Consider the following 22,697-nt stretch of genomic DNA (forward strand, 5'->3'; position numbering starts at 1 on the left):
TTTCTCAAGAGAAGGGTTTTTTGTTGTTGCTTAATCATCAACAGCTCTATCATTAAGTGTCACATTCTCGTCACTTTTATTAGCCACCATGTTGACAAATAAAAACATAAAGCTTTCTCATCTGCCTAAGGTGTTTCTTCCTGTCTTCCATAAATCCTCAAGGACCACTCACTGTGAAAACTCCCTTCTGTGGGAGAACTGTCAGCAAGGAATCCTATGCTTTGGAGCTGGAGGGGGAACTGAGATCCTCTTAAAGAAAAGTTAAATATCCCAAAAAGGCCACTAGCCTGAATGTAACGCTTGTATGTGGGTCAAGGGAAGACCAGCTAACAAAGTCAAGAGTTTCTTTGAAAGATACCCGAGTATGGGTGATCCCTCTACTGTTACAGGGCCCCACAGTCCTAGCAATCAACCTGGCTGGAACTTCCCCAGTCATCAGCCAAGTCCTCTTCTATGTAGGGCTCACAGAGCCATGCAGTTTGCCAAGCTTATCTATCTATCATGCTTCAATGACATCTTTTTTTTTCTCTTCCTTTTTTTATTTTTTAAATTACAAAAGTATGACAACACATTTACAGGAGACTTGGAAAACACAGAACAAAGTTACATATAGTTCCAGTATATATTACAATTATTTTTTTAAGTAGAAAAAATAAGATTTTTAGTTGGAGTTTCAATATCAAACTCTCAAAAATTAGCAGAATGAATAGACAGAAAAGTAGAAGGATATGGTAGATCCAAAAAGCACCATGAACCAACTCAACATAATTAAGATTTATACAATTTTCACACAGCAGTAGAATACAAATACAAGTTCCCATAGACTATAAACTAGGAGACACTGGAATATATCCAAGGACATAAAACAAGGTACAAAAACTTCATGGTCTAAAGGTATTGAAATCACAGAGTCTGTTCTCTTACCACTGTGGAATTATGTTAGAAATCAATGTCAAAAGAAATCTGAAAATAATCCACATATTTTCAAGTGCAATGTCAATGACACCTTTTTGAAGACTCCTCATTCTGTCTCCCTTTCATCCTTACAACTCTTACCTAAACAAATGTTATCATCTCCTATCCAGTTTCCTATTTCTTGGCCTGCCCACTTTATACCATGCTGGCAAGATTACTCTGCAGAAAGCAAGATCTTCCTAAAGAACAGCATTTGAAGTCGTTGCCCCAACCTTTTCAACTTGGTTTCCAGCTGTCAGGCTCTTTTGTACCCTCTGTGGTCCAAATCAACTATATTTACATAGTGGTATCCCAAAGACCCCAATTCTGTATCTTTCTCAGATAGTTCTTGTTAAAAATCAACAGTTTCCTCTCTCCCCAAGTACCAATCCCAGCTATATTTTTTAAATTTATTATTATTTTTTTAACTGGGCTTCCCTGGTAGCTCAGTTGGTAAAGAATCCACCTGCAATGCAGGAGACCCCAGTTCGATCCCTGGGTTGGGAAGATCCCCTGGAGAAGGGAAAGGCTACTAAAAACCTACAGTTTCCTATCTCCCCCAGTACCAATCTCAGCCATATTGTTAAAATTAATTTCTTTTAATTGGAGGATAATTACTGTCTCCCTGTAGCTCACTGTTTGCTGAACCCAGTGCAGACAAGGTGTGAGCAGGGAAGCTGCAAGAAAATGCAAGGAGCCATAGCAACTGCAGACATGCTTTATTCGCAGCAGCAAGGCACGCATGCTTACTGGCTCATGGCTGATGCAGCAGCAACTCAACTCAGCGCAACTCTACTCTGCCTCTAAGAGCTTTGCAGGTAGTGCTTACATAGGACCACACCTCCATGCACAGTGCCACAAACGATCCCAGCTAGTAGGACGTGAGTGGAGTGGGGCGAGAGAGCCTGACCACCGCCACCTGGCCAACTGCTCTCTCCCTACAATTACTTCACAATACTGTGTTGGTTTCTGCCATACATCAACATGAATCGGCCATAGGTATCCACACGTCCCCTCCCTCTAGAACCTCCCTCCCACCCCTCTAGGTTGTCACGGCCGTATTTTAAGACCCAAATTTAATAAGCCTTCTCAGAGAAGTTTTTACCTCGCTTCTATCTTAAAAAGAAAAAAAAGGCCTTCTCTGCTAAACTCCCCCAGCAATTTTTTGCCTCTATTCTTTAAATGAATGCTATTTTTCCTGATAGAATCGATGTTTAGGAGCAGGTGCTCTGACCCCTCAAAGCCAACATTTACATGTAGTTAGAAATCAGTAAATCCTTTCTGAATCAATACCTGTTAGTTTTACTTCTTTGTCAAACAGATTCAAGAAGCATGATCTTGACAGGTGAGACCACTCACCTGATTTCCGCAGGGAACTGTGCATTTGTGACCAGGAAACTGGAGATTTTACACTCGTGAAGTAGCTTCAAAAACTTGTTGATTTCCGGGTACATGATGGGTTCTCCCACGAGGGACAACGCACAGTGCTTTACTGTCATTCCTTCCTCAAAGCGTTCTTCTTTGACGCCTGGCACTCCTGGAAGACAGTGGAAAGGATCAAGTTCAATAAGGCATAAATAGAGGATGTCACTTTTATTTTCCATAATTAAAAAATTTTTATTTTTCTTAATGGTTCTTTGATTTTAGAGGGAAAAGTCATTTTTGTTATCAGCCAAATAATACAAAACAATGGCTGGGGGGGCACCCTTAAAATTATTGAAAGTGAAGTCATTCAGTCATGTCCGACTCTTTGTGACCCCATGGACTGTAACTTGCCAGACTCCTCCATCCATGGGATTTTCCAGGCAAGAATACTGGAGTGGGTTGCCATTTCCTTCTCTGGGAGATCTTCCCAACCCAGGGATCGAACCCAAGTCCCCCGCATTGCAGGCAGACTCTTTACTGTCTGAGCCACCAGGGAATCCCAAAAAGAATGATCTGCCCTCTATGAGGTTCAAACTCAGGACCTTCAGATTATGAGACAGACATACTGCCTACTGCACTAAGAGGGCAGACATAAACCTTCCCTTCTCCAGGGGATCTTCATAACCCAGGGATTGAACCCAGGTCTCCCGTATTGCAGATGGATTCTTTACCGGTTGAGCCACATTAAGTCGAAAAAAAGAGAAAAACCTAGAATTATTAAACCAGCAATCTCATCCTTGGTTTTAATACTATTTAAACTACATCAATAAAGCAGGCAAAACTAATTTTATTATCAGCTAATTATTTGGAACACAGAATATATTACTTTCCATAATTTGCTTAGCTCTGCATTCCATCATGTTGCTCTAAGAAAATGAACTCAGTATAGTTACATAAGGCAAGTAAAGTGAAAGTCGCTCAGTTGTGTCCGACTCTTTGCAACCCCACGGACTGTGTATAGTCCATGGAATTCTCTAGGCCAGAATACTGAAGTGGGTAACCCTTCCCTTCTCCAGGGGATCTTCCCAACCCAGGTCTCCCGCATTGCAGGTGGATTCTTTACCAATAGAGCCACAAGGGAAGCCCAAGAATAGCCTCTCCTTTACCAATCATTGCCTCCCTTCATCCCTCAAGTATTTTGAATTAAGAGTATGGAAAACTAGAGCCACCAAGATCCAGCGCCAAAGATTCTATTTAACTGGAGTGGGTGCAAGCCAGGGTCATGGGAGCTTTAACAGTTTCTCAGGTGATTCTACTGTGCAGTCAAGGTAAAAAACCACTGCACAGGGACTTCCCTGGTGATCCAGTGGCTAAGACTCCACGCTCCTAATGCAGGAGGCCCAGGTTCCATCCCTGGTCGGGGAACTAGATCCCATATGCCACAACTCAGACTCGGTGCAGCCAAACAAATAAGTAACTTTTCTTTTTAAATTTCTATCAGTTTAAAACAGTTTTTTTTAAAAAGAAAACCACTGTGGAAACCAGCAGTCTCCAAACTTAGAAATACACTGGAATCACCTGGGACTATCTTCAAAGTTCCAAACTCCAGGCCACAGCTCAGGCCAATAAAATCACCATCTCTGGGGGAGGGGCCGGGGGATCAGGAGTTTTTGAAGCTCCCCAGGTGATCCCAATGTGCAGTCAAGCTTAGGGAACCACTGGCACGCACTATGGATTTCCACTGTAGTTAGACGTTGAGAAATAACCTAAAGAATTTTTTAAAAATCTCAGCATCCGGGCAGTATCCCAAGCCAATTAAATCTTGATCTTTGGGGATGAGCTTGAGACATTGGTATTTATTAAATGCTCCCCATGTGACTCGAGTGGACTGCATAGGTCAAGCAGTACTGCTTTTGACTCAATGCAGAAAGCATCCATGGGAAAAAAAAAGAAAAAAAATTATTTTTTATAAATAGAAAGCATTCATTAACGTCCCTCAATCAAACACGAGTTTGAAAGGCTTGGAAAGAGCATAAGAAGGCAAATAAAAATAAATATTCTTTACTTCAGACATTTCTGTCCATCATCTCTAGGTTCTTTTTTTATTATTATGTATTTATTTTTCATTGGAGGATAATTACAATACTGTGTTGGTTTCTGCCATACAGCAACATGAGTCAGCCACAGGTATAAATATGCCTGCTCCCTCTTGAAGTTCCCTCTCACCTCCCACCCCACCCCAGCAGCCCTCTAGTTTGTCACAGAACACTGGATTTGAGCTCCCTGCATCACACAGCAAATTCCCACTGGATATCTGTTTTACATATGGTAATATCTCCCTGGTGGTCTAGTAGTTAGGATTTGGTGCTCTCTCTAGGTTTGTTATTTCTTTAATATTTATTTATTTTTAATTGATTGACAATTGGTTTACAATATTGGTTTGATTTCTGTTATACATCATGAATTAACCGCTCAATCATGTCTGACTCTTTGCGACCTCATGGACTGCAGCATGCCAGGTTTCCCTGTCCTTCACCATCTCCCAGAACTTGCTCAAACTCATGTCCATTGAGTCAGCGATGCCATCCAACCATCTCATCCTCTGTTGTCCCCCTCTCCTCCTGCCTTCACTCCTTCCCAGCATCACAAGTCTTTTCTAATGAATTGGTTCTTCGCATAAGGTGGCCAAAGTATTGGAGCTTCAGCTTCAGCATCAGTCCTTCCAATGAATATTCAGAACTTATTTCCTTTAGGACTGACTGGTTTGATCTCCTTACAGTCCAAGGGAGTTAACCACAGATACACATATGTCCCCTCCCTCTTGAATTTCCCTCCCGGTTCCAGCCCATTCCCACACCTCTAGGTTACTACAGAGCCCCAGTTTGAGTTCCCTGAGTCATACAGCAAATTCCCATTGGCTATCTATTTACATATGTTAGTGTACATGCATCCATGCTACTTTCTCTAGGTACTTTTTCAAAAATATATTCTTTCTAAAGAGTATAACATTCCTCACCAAGATTGGAAGTGGAGAGGAGCATATTCATACACCTTCTCAGTCATTTTCTTAGTCATCTCTGAAATGCAGTTTTCTTCACTATAAGCAGTATTTACCCCAAAGAATGCTTGTTAGAATTAAATGAGATAATGCATGGAAAGGCTTTAGCAGACGGCCTAGCATACACACACAAAAATTCATTAAGGATGTGTTTTTATCATCACCTTTATCCTGGTTTCTTAAAATAATTAAATCCCAGTCACTATCACCTTAAGGAAGAACAACAAATCTGGAGAAAATAAAGTTAGCTTTCACTGCTTGCTTGTACTTTAGTTTCCAGGAGGTGACTTTATTTTACACACACACACACACACACACACACAGTCTACTTGGAAATGAGCAAGTACAAGTAAACACCCAAGTCATCAAAATCAACATAATACAGGCTAAAATCAGAACAATCAAAAAGTGGCAGGTTTAGTCCTGGGTGTTTATTGGAAGAACTGATATTGAAGCTGAAACTCCAATACTTTGGCCACCTGATGCAAAGAGCTGACTCATTTGAAAAGACCCTGATGCTGGGAAAGATTGAGGGCAGGAGGAGAAGGGGACGACAGAGGATGAGATGCATGGACGACATCACCAACTCAATGGACATGAGTTTGGGTAAACTCCAGGAGTTGGTGATGGACAGGGAGGCCTGGCGTGCTGCGATTCATGGGGTCGCAAAGAGTCAGACACGACTGAGTGACTGAACTGAACTGATGAATATCTAACCGCAATTCTATGTATTTCATGTCAGTATTGGAGATGGATAATTTTTTAAGTTACTGAAATCTAAAATCTTAGGTGAATCAAGGTTTTAAATAAAACTTGATCCTTAACTCACTCTGTGTTGCCAAGACAACTCAGCATTAAGTATAAAATTTTCTTTTTGTAAAAAAAAAGAAAGAAACATCATTAATCTACCCATGAGGAGACGAGCAGGAGGGCAGATACAATCTAAAGTGGCAAAATTAACCTGAAACTCAAAAAGAAGAATGACTGAGAACTGGTGAGGGCCTAACCACTGGAAGTCAGATACACCAGGTTCAAAGTCTGGCTCTCCCACTAGGCTGATCTGTGTCCCGAGTCAAGCCACTCACCCCCTCTACACCTATTCCCTGATGTATAAGGTGGGGGATTCACACACACACACACACACAGACACACAGTTGTGAGAATTCAATGAAATAAGCCACATGAAATAACTAGTTTGGTACCAAGCCCAGTACATAAGCATTTTTTAAAAATCTTAGCTGCAAATATTTTATTACGATAATTATTTCATGAATTGTAATATAAATTCAATTATTTTCTATTTTTAATAAAATGGTAATTCCATTCAATTCAACATACAGTTGATCTTTGAGATCTTTGAACAACAAGGTTTGGAAGAGTGCAGGCCCACGTGTATGTGGTTTTTTCTACACATACACATACATGTATATACAGTTCTTTTATATACTTATATATATATAATTCTTGGGGATTTCTATTTATATAAAAGTTTTTGAAGATTTGTGACAATTTGCAAAGACTCACAGATACACTCCATAACGTAGAAATGTCGGAAAAATTTAAGAAAAACTCAGGTGTATCGTGAATGCATAAAATTCATGTAGATACTACTCTATCATTTACTATCATAAAATATACGTGTTTTTTTTTAAAGTTAAAATGTATCAAAATGTACTCACACAAACAGGACCACATATGGCACCACTCCCAGTTGACAGACATGTAGACAAAGGTGAAGACGCAGTATGGACTGGACCACTGTAAAAATCTTCTAGCACCTCCTGTTGCTACGGCACTGAGCACAAGTGCTGCAAGTGTCTGAAACTCCACGTGAGGTTCACTATCATGTGAGCAGTTGTCTCTCTAGTCAACTTCATTGCAGTACAGGTTTGAGGTTCTCTCATAGTTTTCATCATGTTTAGTGCAATACCGTAAACCCTGAATAACAGCACGGACCCATACGATATGTGATGCTGGAAGTGCTCCCAAGAAGCAGAGAAAAGTGACAAAAGGGTAAATGGCTTGATATGCACCGAGAGTCAAGTCTGCAGCTGCAGTTGCCTGCCACTTCAAGACAAATGAGTCCAGCGGAAGGACCATTGTAAAAAAAGAAAAAGAAAGAAAAGGAAATTCACGAAGCTGTCGCTGCAGCTACAGCAGGTGTGAAAACCTTGAGCTTTTTGCGAAATGCCTTTTTATCTCGTATTGAAAATGCAGCTTTTATGTGGGGGGCAGGATTGTTATAAGAAAGACATACCTATAGATGAATATGATTCAAAAGGTGAAGTCATTATATGACAACTTAGAGCAAAAGGAAGGTGAAGGATCTAAAGCTGGAGAATGGAATGCCAGCAAAGGATGGTTTGATGATTTCAGAAAGAGGTCTGACTTTTAAAATGTCAAGATAACAGGAGGAGCAGATTCTGCCAACCAAGAGGCAGCAAAGGAATTCCCAGCAAAGAAAATCATTGAGAAGAAAGGATACCTGCCTGAACAGGTTTTTAATGTAGTCAAAAGTGCCCTATGCTGGGGTGCAAAGAAAGCTTCAAAGGACATTTTATTAGTAAGGAAGAGAAGCCAGCACCAGGATTTAAGGCAGGAATGGGCAGGCTAATGCCATAGTGCTAGGCAAATGCGGTCAGGTTTATGATTACGACTGCTCTTCTCTATAAAGCTGTTAACCCCTGAGCCTTGAATGGATAAGATAAACATCAGCTGCCAGTCTTCTTGTTGTACAAAAAGAAGGTGTGGACAATGGGAAGACTTTTTCTGGATTGGTTCCATGGATGCTCTGTCCCTGAAGTCAGAAAGTACCTTGCTGGTAAGGGACAGTCTTTTAAAGTTCTTTTGATATTGGACAATGCCCCATATTGGACAATGGCCAATCCAGACCCCATGAGTTCAACACCACAGGCACCCAAATGGTTTACTTGCCCCCAAACACAACGTCTCTAATTCAGCCTCTAGACTGGGGGTAAAGACCTTGGGCTTCCATGTGGTGCTAGTGGTAAAGAACCGCCGGCCAATGCAGGAAACGTAAGAGATGAACATTCGATCCCTGGGTCGGGAAGATCCCCTGGAGGAGGGCATGGCAACCCACTCCAGTATTCCTGCCTGGAAAATCCCCATGGACAGAGGAGCCTGGCTGGCTGCAGTCCATGGGGTCATAAAGAATGGGACATGACTGAAGCAACTGAGCACGCATGCAGGCACTTTATGTCACTGAAAGATGCTGAAGCAGAAACTTAAGATTCCAGAATTTTTATCCTAAGGTCATAGCAATCAGCTGAATAACCCAGAAAAATGACATAAGGTTCAACACAGAGTATTCCTATTTCTTTGGGGGTTTTTTTTGAGGGGGGAGGGGACATCGGTTAATAATGAACGTTTATTTTTTTAATACTTTCTTATGTCTTTTTTATTGAGGTATAATTGACAAATATGAGTATTCCTATATAAAAGATTGGACCAATCAGAAATAAAACATTTTTTCTTCTCAAATAATGATACAGTTTCTGGCCAAAGACGTTCCTAAGAACCCCTCCTGGCTGAAAGTCACATACAATCGATCTCTGATCCAGCCACTTCTATTGTGACATTTATTTCATAAACAAGCTTCAGAAAACAATTAGTAGGTGGTATTCTCTTCCTGGCTTCCCCCACATTCCTTCTGGGTGTGTACTTTAGCACACCTTGTTCCTGACGCCCATCTATTAGAGACTCTTTATTTTTTTGCATTAAACAATAGATAAAAACACCCAGCAACAAATGATGTCTTCTTCATCTTTGTACTTTCAGCACTTAGCACATTCCTCCCAAAGAGTGTTCACTCACTTGATCTCAGCTGAACTGATGGGAAACTGAGTTAAAGAAATCTGACCCTGAGACTTCCGTGGTGGTCAAGTGGCTAAGACTCCCTGCTCCCAAGGCAGGGGGCCCGGGTTCACTCCCTGATCACGGAACTAAAACCCACATGCCACGATGAAAATCGAAGATCCTGTGTGCTGCAACTAAGACCCAGCATAGACAAATACCTAAATTTAACTAAGGAAAAAAAAAAAGAAACTTCAACCCCATTCTCTGAAGCCTGTGTCTCCCTCCCATGGTGGTATTTGGAGGGGGCCAGTGAGCATTTTGAAAAGATGCTGAGTTGCACTTTAATCCTGACCCACTTGTAATCAGTGTAAAGTTAATTTCACATTGTGCATATAAAGGGGAAAGCTAATAAAGGTCATGGGAAGAAGACTGGTTTAATGATCAATGAAATAACTGAAAAGACAATGATTACCCTTGAGATTGAGAACAGCAGCACAAAAAGGAAACACTGAAAAAATCAGAATGTCTTCAAAATGTGCCGAAGGCTGGCCACTGAGCCAAAAGCCGGAAGTTATGTGTTAATAAGTGTTAGTAGTTCAGCCATGCCCAACTCTTTCTTTGTGACCCCATGGACTGCAGCCCACCAGACTCCTGTGTCCATGAGATTTTCCAGGCAAGATACTGGAGTGGGTTGCCATTTCCTTCTCCAGGGGATCTTCCCGACCCAGGGATCAAACCCGGGTCTCCTGCACTGCAGGCAGATTCTTTACAGATTGAGCTACAAAGGAAGCCCCAAAAGCTGGAAACTCAGAGGCAAAAATAATACCCACAACAAGCCTCATCCCATACAAAAATCAGATCACTGAATGACTGGACCAGACCCAGGGGAGGGAGTGGGTGATCAACATGGGGTGGAAAAGCACCCAAAGAAACAAAGAACTGCACGGCAGAGTGAGGGGAAACATCAATGAGTTAGAAGAGTGAGGTCTAAGGAGAGGCAGGAGTGGAAAAATATAACAACTAAGAAGGAAACGGCTACAAACCTTTGAAAATTGCCTGTAACTTCCAACTTATGAATCCTGTTTCCTAAATTTCTGTTGAAATCTGAAATTCATATACCTCCAGATATAATGCTATGAAAACGGAGATGAAGTTACCATTTAAACCCCCACTCCCCGTCAACATCAAATTAATCTGTAATATACCTTAACTATGCGATTCCCAGGTGGCGCTACTGGTAAAGAACCCACCTGCCAACACAGGCGATGTGAGAGACTCAGGTTCGATCCCTGGGTTCGGAAGATCCCCAAAGAGGAAATGGCAACCCACACCAGTACTCTTGCCTGGAGAATCCCATGGCTACAGTCCATGGAGTTGCAAAAAGTCAGACACAACAGAAGCAACTTAGCACAGCACATACCTGAACTATAGTACTACCAAGTCAATTTCAATATCACCTAATCAAATTCAATTCTTTTTTTCCTATAGGAACAGGTATCCCAAGTTTCAACTAAGGAAACCAGAAACACATTTTTACTTTTGGCTTTTTGTTTCGTTTTTCTTTTTTGTAAGCCACAAGGGGACACAGGGTAATAACAACAGGGCTTTAACAGGGAAATTCTAAAATGGATGTGGAAGAAAAGAAAGCAGAACTAGTTTCCTGTAGGGCATCTGTGAGTAATTCTACATTTGAGATTAAGCCACTTCTCCAGGCCAATATCTACTAACTAAGGAGTTCTGATTTGGGGAAGACAGAGGATAGACTCTCCACCAGGGGCTGAAATGAAATCTAGAGTGACACTCCTGCATCTTCAGCACCCAGAACTGGAATGTGTGTCAGAGCATCACTCAGGGGACGGTACTCAGTTCAGAAGAGGTAGAGTGACTTCATTAGCCTCGCCATCCTCACTCTGAAACTGGCTATCCAGAAAGGACAGTCACCTGTTTCATTAATATTTACACTCTTAGAGATCTCTTCAAGAAAATTAGAGAAACCAAGGGAACATTTCATGCAAAGATGGGCACAATAAAGGACAGAAATAGTATGAACCTAACAGAAGCAAAAGATATTAAGAAGAGGTGGCAAGAATACATAGAAGAACTGTACAAAAAAGATCTTCATGACCCAGATAACCTAGGTGTGATCACTCACCTAGAGCCAGACATCCTGGAATGTGAAGTCAAGCAGGCCTTAGGAAGCATCACTGCGAACAAAGCTAGTGGAGGTGATGGAATTCCAGTTGACCTATTTCAAATCCTAAAACATGATGCTGTGAAAGTGCTGAACTCCATAAGCCAGCAAATTTGGAAAACTCAGCAGTGACCACAGGACTGGAGAAGGTCAGTTTCCATTCCAATCGCAAAGAAAGGAAATGCCGAAGATGCTCAAACTACTGCACAATTGCACTCATCTCACACACTAGCAAAGTAATACTCAAAATTCTCTAAGCCAGGCTTCGACAGTACGTGAACCGTGAACTTTCAGATGTTCAAGCTGGTTTTAGAAAAGGCAGAGGAACCAGAGATCAAATTGCCAACATCCTCTGGATCATCAAAAATGCAAGAGAGTTCCAGAAGAACATCTACTTTTGCTTTATTGACCATGCCAAAGCCTTTGACTGTGTGGATCACAACAAACTGTGGAAAATTCTGAAAGAGACGGGAATACCAGACCACCTTACCTGCCTCCTGAGAAATCTGTATGCAGCTCAAGAAGGAACAATTAGAACTGGACATGGAACAACAGACTGGTTCCAAATCAGGAAAGGAGTACATCAAGGATGTATACTGTCACCCTGCTTATTTAACTCATATGCAGAGTACATCACGGGAAATGCTGGGCTGGATGAAGCATACATTGGAATCAAGACTGCCAGGAGAAATATCAATAACCTCAGAAATGCGGATGACACCACCCTTATGGAAGAAAGCGAAGAAGAACTAAAGAGCCTCTTGATGAAAGTGAAAGAGGAGAGTGAAAATGTCGACTTAAAACAACATTCAGAAAACTAAGATCATGGCATCTGGTCCCATCACTTCATGGTTAATAGATGGGGAAACAATGGAAACAGTGACAGACTTTATTTTGGGGGGCTCCAAAATCACTGCAGATAGTGACTACAGCCATGAAATTAAAAGACGCTTGCTCCTTGGAAGAAAAACTATGACCAACCTAGACAGCATATTAGAAAGCAGGGACATTACTTTGCGAACAAAGGTCCATCTAGTCAAAGCTATGGTTTTTTTCAGTAGTCATGTATGGATGTGGGAGTTGGACTATAAAGAAAGCCGAGCACCAAAGAACTGATGCTTTTGAACTGTGGTGTTGGAGAAGACTCATGAGAGTCCCTTGAGCTGCAAGGAGATCCAACCAGTCCATCCTAAAGGAGATTAGTCCTGAATATGCATTGGAAGGACTGATGTTAAAGCTGAAACTCCAATACTTTGGCCACCTGATGCAAAGAACTGACTCACTGGAAAAGATCCTGATGCTGCGAAAGATTGAAGGCAGGAGAAGGGGACAACAGAGGATGAGATGGTTGGATGGCATCACCGACTCAATGGACATGAGTTTGAGTAAGCTCTGGGAGCTGGTGATGGACAGGGAAGCCTGGCAAGCTGCAGTCCATGGGGTCGCAAGGAGTCACACGACTGAGTGACTAAACTGAACTGAACTTAGGGATGAATGAGACAGAACACAGGGATTTCACTGATTGCAGGAGGAATTCGGGTTGACTAAAAAAGAAAACCTTAGATTATGCTGCTGCTGCTGATTATAACCATTGATAAAACTGAGTGAAGTTAGAAAATCTCACTGCCTAGCTGAATGCCCACAGTAAACAACCATCAATTTGAACATTTTAGGTTACTTTCTGCCAAAAGCCAAAAAGATAGAAAACATATCTTCTGATACTATAGTTTCACAGTCGGATTTGCTGCAGTCATTAAAACAATGAGACAGATTTTCAAAAAAGTAATGTCTTGATTAAGCCCAGAATGAAGTAAGAAGCATTAACAAATAGTCACCACCATTTAAAAAATTGGAAACTAAGGGAGTTCTCTTTCTTAGTGAAAATATAATGAATCAGAGCTCCTTTAAGCCCATGTGCAGACCTGTCTACTGCCCACCACACCTTCAAAAATACACTTGTTTTCTACTACTGTAAAGAAAAACTTGTTTTCGGTATTCTGAAGAGTGTCAGTGTACAAGTGGCAACCAGTTCCAATTTGAAAACCTTTCGAGAAAATTTATTGTTGATTAAATAAAGAGCTGTTTTGCTGACATGGTAACATTTTGTCAAGGCAATTAATTAAGGTATGCGAAAAGCATCCTTTGTGAGAATTACAAGGGCAAAGTAGATACTCCATAAAAGCTGTTTTTAAGGGTGAATGAATGGCAGCTGCTGTATTTCGGGGGTCAGCCCCACCCTCTTAGGCATTCTCACCCCTACTCAGGATTCACTTATTCACAGACATGCTCTGTTCTTTCTCCCTACAATCTTGTATCTGTCCTTCCTCTGCAAGACGATATATATATACTTTAAAACACTTTTGTCTCTTATGCCATAGGTACCTGAAGACAAACCGTCTGAGATGCCTACTGATTAAAGCAAGCACAAGGTTACTAACCAGGGACACCGTTCTGCACAGGACAAACCCTCCAAAAAGCTAGGCAGACACAAAGACGACGTGCTCACCGAGCTCACCTAACATATGTTATTAACGTGAAGAAAGGCAGCCTCATGATTTATTCATCTCTTATTTCCATTTAAAGTGCATTTACAAAAATGCTCCTGTCAGAAAAATCACCATCAAAACTCAGATTGTCACTCTGTATCAAGGACATCTCAGGATGGAAAAATGCATGTCTACTCCTCAGGGCTGCTTCCACTCACACAAACTGCCTGGCACACAATTTATTCAAGGAGCTTCCTAGATGTCCAGGAAACACACATCCTCGGCCATCACCCCATTATTTAAGGGTTTAACTGCTTCTTTAAGCACCAAATAAAAACATACTGATTACACTAAAAAGGTAAAATTACTGGTGTTTGCCTGCTTCTGATATGACTATCTAGGATGGCTAATTTTACGTGTCAACTTGGCTGGGCCATGGTGCCCAGTTTGGTCAAACATTATTCTGGATGTTGGATGGTGAAGGCGTCTTCTGGATGAGATTAACATTTAGATCAGTGGACGCTGGGTAAAGCAGACTGCCCTTTCTAATGCGGATGAGCCTCATCAAATCAACTGAAAGCCTTAAAGAACAAAGGCTGACAGCCCTCAAGCAAGAAGGAATTCTGCAAGCAGACTGCCTCTGGATTTGAACTGCAATTCTTCCTTAAATCTCCAGCCTGCTGGTCTACCCCATCAGATTATTTTTCTTTTTGATTGACCAAGCCTGTACAATTCCACAATCCAATTCTTTTTTTTTTTTTTTTGAACTGGGTAAATGGTTTTAATGTGTAACAGCAGGCCAGGTGGGGAGGACAAGACCCCCCAAGGCCCCAGCCCTTCTCCCATGATGGCCTGGGACCTGTGTGTGCCGGCCAGCCCCATGCCTGCCCTGGTCCTGCGGCCCACTAGTCCCAGGGAGGGTGGGAAAGCAAAGTGGGGGGCCGGGAGCTCAGCCTGGAGACTTTAGGGGAGCAAACACAGGGAGCAAACACAGGGGCTAGTTGAATCTGGCCTTGGAAAAGTCCATCTCTGGATGCTGATCCATGAACTTCTTCAGAATCTCCTGTTTCTTCTGCTCATCCGAGGTAGGCAGCCCCATGGACTTCTGTCTCTGGTCGTACATCATCTTCTCCACCATGCTACAATCCAATTCTTTAAGCCAATCTCACTCTATCAACCTCTCTCTCTCTCCCTCTAAACACACCCACACAACATCTTGATGACTCTGTTTCTCTGGAGAACTCCGACTAGTAACTAAGTATCCAAAAGAAAGTAAGACTTTGCCTTGAAATTTATTTAAAAGGCATATGGTTTATTTGAAGGTCAATAATCAATAATATTAACTAAATCAACAAAGAGTCTAAGAAAAGCTAGTAAATTCCTGATGTGGAGACTTACTAGTTTTTTACTACAGTTTAATTTAATTTTCCAAAAGGCTGGTAAGAGACACTGCTTTTTCCAAATAAGAGAAAATAACTTGTTTCCAAAAAAAAATTCTTAAGACTAAAAACCAAGATGAAATATTAAAATATTTATTAGCATCTCTGCAGATGTACAAGTTGGCACATACATATGTACATATATATGTATAAGGCAATTTTCCTTAGAAAACTCATAAAGAATAATATAAATTTATAAATTACTTTTATAAAATTACCTTTATAAATTATTATTGCTCCTGAGTCATCATTTACATTACTTCCCCAATTTCTCCTAGGAAGTCAGAATAGTAGTAAGAAATACCATGGTAAAAAATAAGAAATAGATTTGGTCTTTGCAAAGATCAGTTTTCATTCCAATCCCAAAGAAAGGCAATGCCAAAGAATGCTCAAACTACCGCACAATTGCACTCATCTCACACGCTAGTAAAGTGATGCTCAAAATTCTCCAAGCCAGGCTTCAGCAATACGTGAACCGTGAACTTCCAGATGTTCAAGCTGGTTTTAGAAAAGGCAGAGGAACTAGAGATCAAATTGCCAACATCCGCTGGATCATCAGAAAAGCAAGAGAGTTCCAGAAAAACATCTATTTCTGCTTTATTGACTATGCCAAAGCCTTTGACTGTGTGGATCACAATAAACTGTGGAAAATTCTGAAAGAGATGGGAATACCAGACCATCTGACCTGTCTCTTAAGAAACCTATATGCAGGTCAGGAAGCAACAGTTAGAAATGGACATGGAACAACAGACTGGTTCCAAATAGGAAAAGGAGAATGTCAAGGCTGTATATTGTCACCCTGCTTATTTAACTTATATGCAGAGTACATCATGAGAAACGCTGGGCTGGAAGAAGCCAAGCTGGAATCAAGATTGCCGGGAGAAATATCAATAATCTCAGATATGCAGATGACACCACCCTTATGGCAGAAAGTGAAGAACTAAAGAGCCTCTTGATGAAAGTGAGAGAGGAGAGTGAAAAAGTTGGCTTAAAGCTCAACATTCAGAAAACTAAGATCACGGCATCTGGTCCCATCAGTTCATGGCAAATAGATGGGGAAACAGTGGAAACAGTGTCAGACTTTATTTTTGGGGGCTCCAAAATCACTGCTGATGGTGATTGCAGCCATGAAATTAAAAGACCCTTACTCCTTGGAAGGAAGGTTATGGCCAACCTAGATAGCATATTTAAAAGCAGAGACATTACTATGCCAACAAAGGTCCGTCTAGTCAACGCTATGGTTTTTCCAGTGGTCACGTATGGATGTGAGAGTTGGACGGTGAAGAAAGCTGAGTGCCGAAGAATTGATGCTTTTGAACTATGGTGTTGGAGAAGACTCTTGAGAGTCCCTTGGACTGCAAGGAGATCCAACCTGTCCATCCTAAAGGAGATCAGTCCTGGGTGTTCATTGGAAGGACTGATGTTGAAGCTGAAACTCCAATACTTTGGCCACCTCATGCAAAGAGTTGACTCATTGGAAAGGACCCTAATGCTGGAAGGACTGGGGGCAGGAGAAGAAGGGGACAACAGAGGACGAGATGGTTGGATGGCATCACCGACTCGATGGACATGGGTTTGGGTAAACTCCGGGAGTTGGTGATGGACAGGGAGGACTGGCGTGCTGTGATTCATGGGGTCGCAAAGAGTCGGACGTGACTGAGCAACTGAACTGAACTGGCACAAAGCTCCTATAACCCCTGAATGGAACTGAACTGAACCTGGCACAAAGCTCCTATAACCCCTGGGATTTCTTGAGTGGTGGAAGTACCTTTTGTCATTCATAAAGATCCCTTTCGGGACTTCCCTAGCAGTCCAGTGATTAAGACTCCATGCCTCAACTGCAGGGGACACAATGCCTAGTCAGGGAACTAAGATCCCATATGCCAGGCAGCACAGCCAAAAAATAAATAAGCAGCCCCTTTTAAGTACACCTAAGTACATTTATGCAAATGGGGTGACATAGGGTAGGACTCCTAAATATCCTCAGGATGGGGCTGGTCACCATAAACGCCAAGTGTTCAAAGGATTAGAATTTTCAATCACACCCATGGATCAGTGAGAAAGGGAAAGGGAACTGACAAATTAAGCTCTATAAAAACCCTTGAACAAGACTTGATGAGCTTCTGGGTTGGTGAATGTATCCATGCACTAGGAGGGTGGTGCACCCCAGTTCCATGGGGACAGAAGCTCCTGGCCTCAGGACCCTTCCAGACCCGACCCTATACTTCTCCATCTGGCTGTTCACCTGTGGTTCTATAATATCCTTTATAGCAAACTGGAAAACATAAGTAGATGCTTCTCTGTTCTACAAGCCACTCTAACAAACTAACAGAATCTGAGGAGGTCATGGGAACTTCCGAATTCAGTTCAGTTCAGTCGCTCAGTCATGTCCGACTCTTTGCGACTCCATGAATTGCAGCACGCCAGGCCTCTCTGTCCATCACCAACTCCCAGAGTCTACCCAAACCCATGTCCATTGAGTCGGTGATGCCATCCAACCATCTCATCCTCTGTTGTCCCCTTCTCCTCCCGCCCCCAATCCTACCCAACATTAGGGTCTTTTCCAATGAGTCAACCCTTCACATGAGGTGGCCAGTCCGAATTACAGACAGTCAATCAGAAACACAGGTAACATCCCAGGCTTTCCATTGGCATATGAAGTGGGGCGCAATATTACAGGACTGAACCCCTAACCTGTGGGTCTGATGTTATCTCCAGACAGTGCCAGGACTGAATTACATTTGTCGGACACCCAGGCAGTGTCTACTGAGACCTGGAGAACTGCTTGGTGAAAGAAAAACATCAGAAACACTGATCTCAAGAAGCAGTGACCTGGCAGAACGAACTTCTCTGCATGAAAGGTCTACCTGATCTTCAAAATGCTAATTACTGGGGTTTATAAAGACTCCCACTTACGATACAAGAGTGCCGATGCCAAACCCACCTTGGCTGGAATTCACTTTTTTTGTTGTATATGAAAGGAAAGGAGAATAAAGAAGATAGGACTGACAAGTGGTGGGTGGAGACAGAGGCATGCACATTTAACAGGGAACCTAACACATTTCAGCCGATCATCTGCAATTGTCTTTAAAAGCCCTTATTTTATCGGGTTGGCCAAAAAGTTTGTTCAGGTTTTTCCTTAAGCTGCTATGGGAAAGCCGAAAGAACTCTTTGGCCAACCCAATACAAGCCCTCCACATCTATTTATAGCGGTGGGTCTCAAAGTATAGTTTCCAGTTCAACAACAGGGTTACCAGAAAATGTGTAAGTGATGTACATCCTAGCTCCCTCCCTCAGACTTTCTGAATCAATCCCTGGGGAAGGAGATCAGGAATCTCTATTTTAATGATCAATTCTGATGCACACTAAAGCTTAAGAACCAGCCATCTCCAGTAGAGTCAAACACCTTGAACTATGAGACACAGCTAGACCAGGAAATTCTTGAAACTGAGTAGCAGAATTCTATACATCACTGTGGATCATGCAGAGGAAATCTGATTAAAATTAACCCTCCTTTTTTGTACGGCATTTATTCGAAAATGCCTTCCTAATACTATCTAACCGGTATTATTTATCAGTTGAATGATCTAAAATTATCAGTCAAATCACAAGGTTGCTTTGTATCCAACACAGAACAATAGCAAAGGTTTTTAGGAGGAATGATGATACATTCCCAGCCAAAATTTACAAGCTGAGTGCACTGTATTAAAAATAGCTAAGCTTTGGATTAATTTTTTAGTTCTCCCATCATACGATATATAAAATTATCAGTGAAAACTATAAAGGCCAAAGCATATATAGTATTTCTACAAGTTTTCAATTTCCTATGTGAGAATTTGCCAGCAGGGACAACATTCTGCCAAAGGAGGCAATCCTCTGCCAATTTAATTCAGGCTATTAGCATTCCTTTGTGGAGGGAAGATAAATACCTTTAAACTGCTTGATCATGTTCTGATGGTTTTCAATGGCTTCCTTCAAGATCATTTCAGGCTGGTCCATCTTCCACCGCCATTCAGTACCCACTGGATTGGTGTGGTGCCTAGAAAAAAAAGAGGCAAAAGTTCTTTACAACTCTGTTAAATCTCAGCTAGTCACCCCCTATGAGGGAGTCCATATAATTATAAAATCCAAGTTGGTTTTCTCCTAAAAGCTCAGCTATCTACAGCTATATTCTACAACTTATTTTGAGTCATGACATCTAGCAGAGACAGATAGATGTACAAGGGAAATGCTTGGCCAAGACTGAGGCTTAATCAGAACAATACAAAACATGTACCCCTCTCTCCCAGCCACACACCACCAGGCTAACAAGCATTCAGCAATGACCACCAGTACAATATTGTTTCAAGACTCTCTCTGAGAAGCAATGGGAAGACCTAAAGCTTAGGATGGATCATAGAGGGAAAAACCTCCAGCAAACCCTAGGCAACACTCAAGGTATCTCTAAAGGACACCAGAAAGGAAAGGGGTGCCAATTTCCAGACACAAAAAACATTCATCTCAGTCTCTAACAATGTTGGACTTCAAAAAAAAAAAAAAATAAGAGGCATACAAAAAAGCAAGAAAACACATTTTCAACAGACAGAGCAATCAACAGAACCAAACTCTTCTGACACAAGGGGTGAAAGTATCTGACAGGTTATATTTTTAGAACTATGATTACCATACGTTACAAGCCCTAATAGAAAGAGGCAAACAACATGCAAGACCAAATGGGTAAATTCAGAACAGAGATGAAAATTAGAAATAGAAATACTAAACATGAAAAAAATAGGACTTTGATAGGCTCAACAGTAAACTACAACAGCTAAGGAAAGAGTGAAAAAAAAAACCAAAAAAACTTGGAGAGGACAAATAAGCCAACTAAAACACACATAAAATTTTAAGTGGGGAAAAAAAAGACACAGCATCCAAGAGCTGTGGGACAATTATCCAAAATATACATAATTGGAATCCCGGAACCAAAGTACAGTAATTAAAATCCCAGAAGGGAAACACAGAATAAAGTAAAAAAAGATGTAGAAAAATTATGGCCAACAATTTCCCGAAGTTAATGAGAAACAATTAACCACAGATCCAAGAAGCTTGCAGAACAACCAGAATATTTGAAGACAGTGTAAAAATACAGTATCTAAGCTAATGAAAACAAAAGAAAATCAGAAAATCTTCAAGTAAGAGAAAAAGGACACATTACTTAAGGACACAGATTGGTATTACTTCTGACAACTCATCAGAAAACAAGTAAGCCAGATGAAACTATAATGACACCTGAAAGAATGCTTAAAGGAAATAAACTTGTCAACTCAGAATTCTATACCCAGTGCAAAATATCTTTCCAAAAATGGAGTAAGAAAGACTTTTGCAGACAAAAACCTGAGAATTTTCCTTGTTGGCAAACCTATACTACAGAATATATTAAAGGGAATCATTCAGGCAAAAGAAACAGACACCAAATAGTAACTCAGATTACTCAAAGAAATGATGAGTGCTGAAAAAGAAAAAAAATATGGAAAAATAAAGTTTATTTTTCCTTTTAATTACCCTAAAAACAACTGACAGTACAACTAAAACAGAGTACCGGCATACTGTGTTTACAGCTTATATAAAAGTAAAATTTATGCCAACAGCAGCCAAAAAATATAATAGAAATATCAAATATACTGTTGTGAAGCTCTTATGCTACACATCCCTAGACCACTGCCACAGGACTTTTCGACCTCAGCACAACTGACATTTTGAACTCAATAACTCTTTGCTGTGGAGGGCTGTCCTATGTGTTATAGGGTGTGTAAGAGCATCCCTGGCCCCTACCCAATAGACGCCAGTAGCACCTCCCTCCATTACAACAATCGAAAATGTCTCCAGACATGGTCAAATGCCCTAAGTTTCCCCTCAGGATGAAAAATAGAAATTTTGCCCCAGTGGAGAACCAATGATTTAACAAAATGTCTCAAAAGATATTTTTCAGGTTTTGTTTCTGCTTTTTTACTATATCCCCAGATAACTAGAAAAAGGAAACCATGTAAAAGAACTTATGACGGGATGATGATACTCGATTCTTTTTTTAGGCCTTTATTATCTGTCAATCAAAGTAGGTATAAGATAAAACAATAATGGCTGAGATTTGCACCGAAATAGTGAGAACTAGGGTAGGTAAATGGAACATGACTGGAAATGTGTTAACAAATGTACATAGAGATTCATTATACTATTCACTCTATTTTTGCTCAAAACACATCCATAATAAAAGTTAGAAGTACTCCCTACTATGGTATGCTGAGAGGTTACATCACTTCTATGAGTTTTTGTCCCAAAATCCAAATATACCTAGCTAATACTCTTCAAAAGTGTCAAGGTCATGATAGACAAGGAAAGACTAAAGAACTGGAGATAACTAAAGAGGCATGACACCTAAAGCTTAAATTTGATGTAGGATCCTGAATTGAATCTAATGGGAAAACTAATAAAACTCAGTTTCCAATTTGATTAATAATACTGCGTCAGTGTTAATTTCTTGATTTTGATAGTTGTTCCATGGTTACGTAAGGTCTGAACATTAAGAGAAGTTGGAAAATTTCTTTGGAAATCTTCTGTAAACTAAAATTGTTTCAAAATAAAAAGCTTATGTATATAAAATTCTAACGACAGAGAAAGAGTTTTATATCTAAAAAAATAACATCAGGATATAAAACAGAAAGTAGAAAATGCTCTCAGCTATATTTTTAAAAGTGAAAGACTTAGGGAGAAAAAAAAAAACAGAAAGCAAATACTACAAAGCATTAAAAGTGTTTTCCCTGGATGCTTGTATTGTTGCTTTTCTTTATAATTTTTAATGGTTTTTAACATTTTCTATGTAAGTCTAGCTTACTTTTATGATTCAATGAAACTTTTTTTTAAAAAAAAGGATAAAATAATGAGAACCTAAAATACAATCATTTGAATTAGCTACATAAACAGATATAGTGAGTTAGAGAAAATAGAGATTTTCAATCTAAACCAATCTATACCACTGAATAGCTAATGACACCACTATCAAAATAGGAAAGAACAGGTTAACAGAGAGCATAATAAACTCCTAGGATTTTTCAGCACAACATTACATATTTGATCACCATGGCCATTCATTTTTACTTACCGCCAACAGAAGACACATTTATTTGCACATGCCAAGCTCGGGGTAGTTTCCATGCAACGATGGCTTTCAATGCCATAGAATGTATGTTTATAGCAACCTCCTCTCCCTCGGAGCATGGACTGTGAACATAAAAAACAAACGATAATTTGAATAAGATCCTCAAAGCAAGGAAACAAAACACCAGGGCATCATTTTAAAGAAGAAACCATGTTTTTCAGGAGTATAACAACCCTTACCAGTATCTGCATGAGAC

General features: G+C 40.6%; 2 protein-coding genes across 12 annotated transcripts in view; both read right to left on the reverse strand.

Annotated features, from left to right (window-relative positions):
• Window positions 1-22,697, reverse strand: part of CALN1 (calneuron 1) — a 693,518-nt gene that overhangs the window by 651,590 nt on the left and 19,231 nt on the right. For both annotated transcript variants that reach the window (XM_081558121.1, XM_081558116.1), the window contains exons 3-5: window positions 22,445-22,563; window positions 19,239-19,348; window positions 2,314-2,491 (exon numbers count right to left, since the gene is read on the reverse strand). The gene's annotated coding sequence lies outside the window, so the exon portion shown is untranslated. The remainder of the gene's footprint in view (window positions 1-2,313; window positions 2,492-19,238; window positions 19,349-22,444; window positions 22,564-22,697) is intronic.
• LOC145532619 (S-adenosyl-L-methionine-dependent tRNA 4-demethylwyosine synthase TYW1) overlaps window positions 1-22,697 on the reverse strand; it is a 147,647-nt gene that overhangs the window by 79,766 nt on the left and 45,184 nt on the right. For all 10 annotated transcript variants that reach the window (XM_081558074.1, XM_081558065.1, XM_081558068.1 and 7 more), the window contains 3 exons: window positions 22,445-22,563; window positions 19,239-19,348; window positions 2,314-2,491 (listed from right to left, as the gene is read on the reverse strand). In XM_081558074.1, the coding sequence (XP_081414200.1) occupies window positions 2,314-2,491; window positions 19,239-19,348; window positions 22,445-22,560 (404 nt within the window). In that variant the 5' untranslated portion in view covers window positions 22,561-22,563. The remainder of the gene's footprint in view (window positions 1-2,313; window positions 2,492-19,238; window positions 19,349-22,444; window positions 22,564-22,697) is intronic.

The sequence above is a fragment of the Giraffa tippelskirchi genome, chromosome 13 (genome assembly GCF_054371585.1).
Source record: "Giraffa tippelskirchi isolate mGirTip1 chromosome 13, T2T-mGirTip1v1.2.pri, whole genome shotgun sequence".
Classification (NCBI taxonomy): domain Eukaryota; kingdom Metazoa; phylum Chordata; class Mammalia; order Artiodactyla; family Giraffidae; genus Giraffa; species Giraffa tippelskirchi.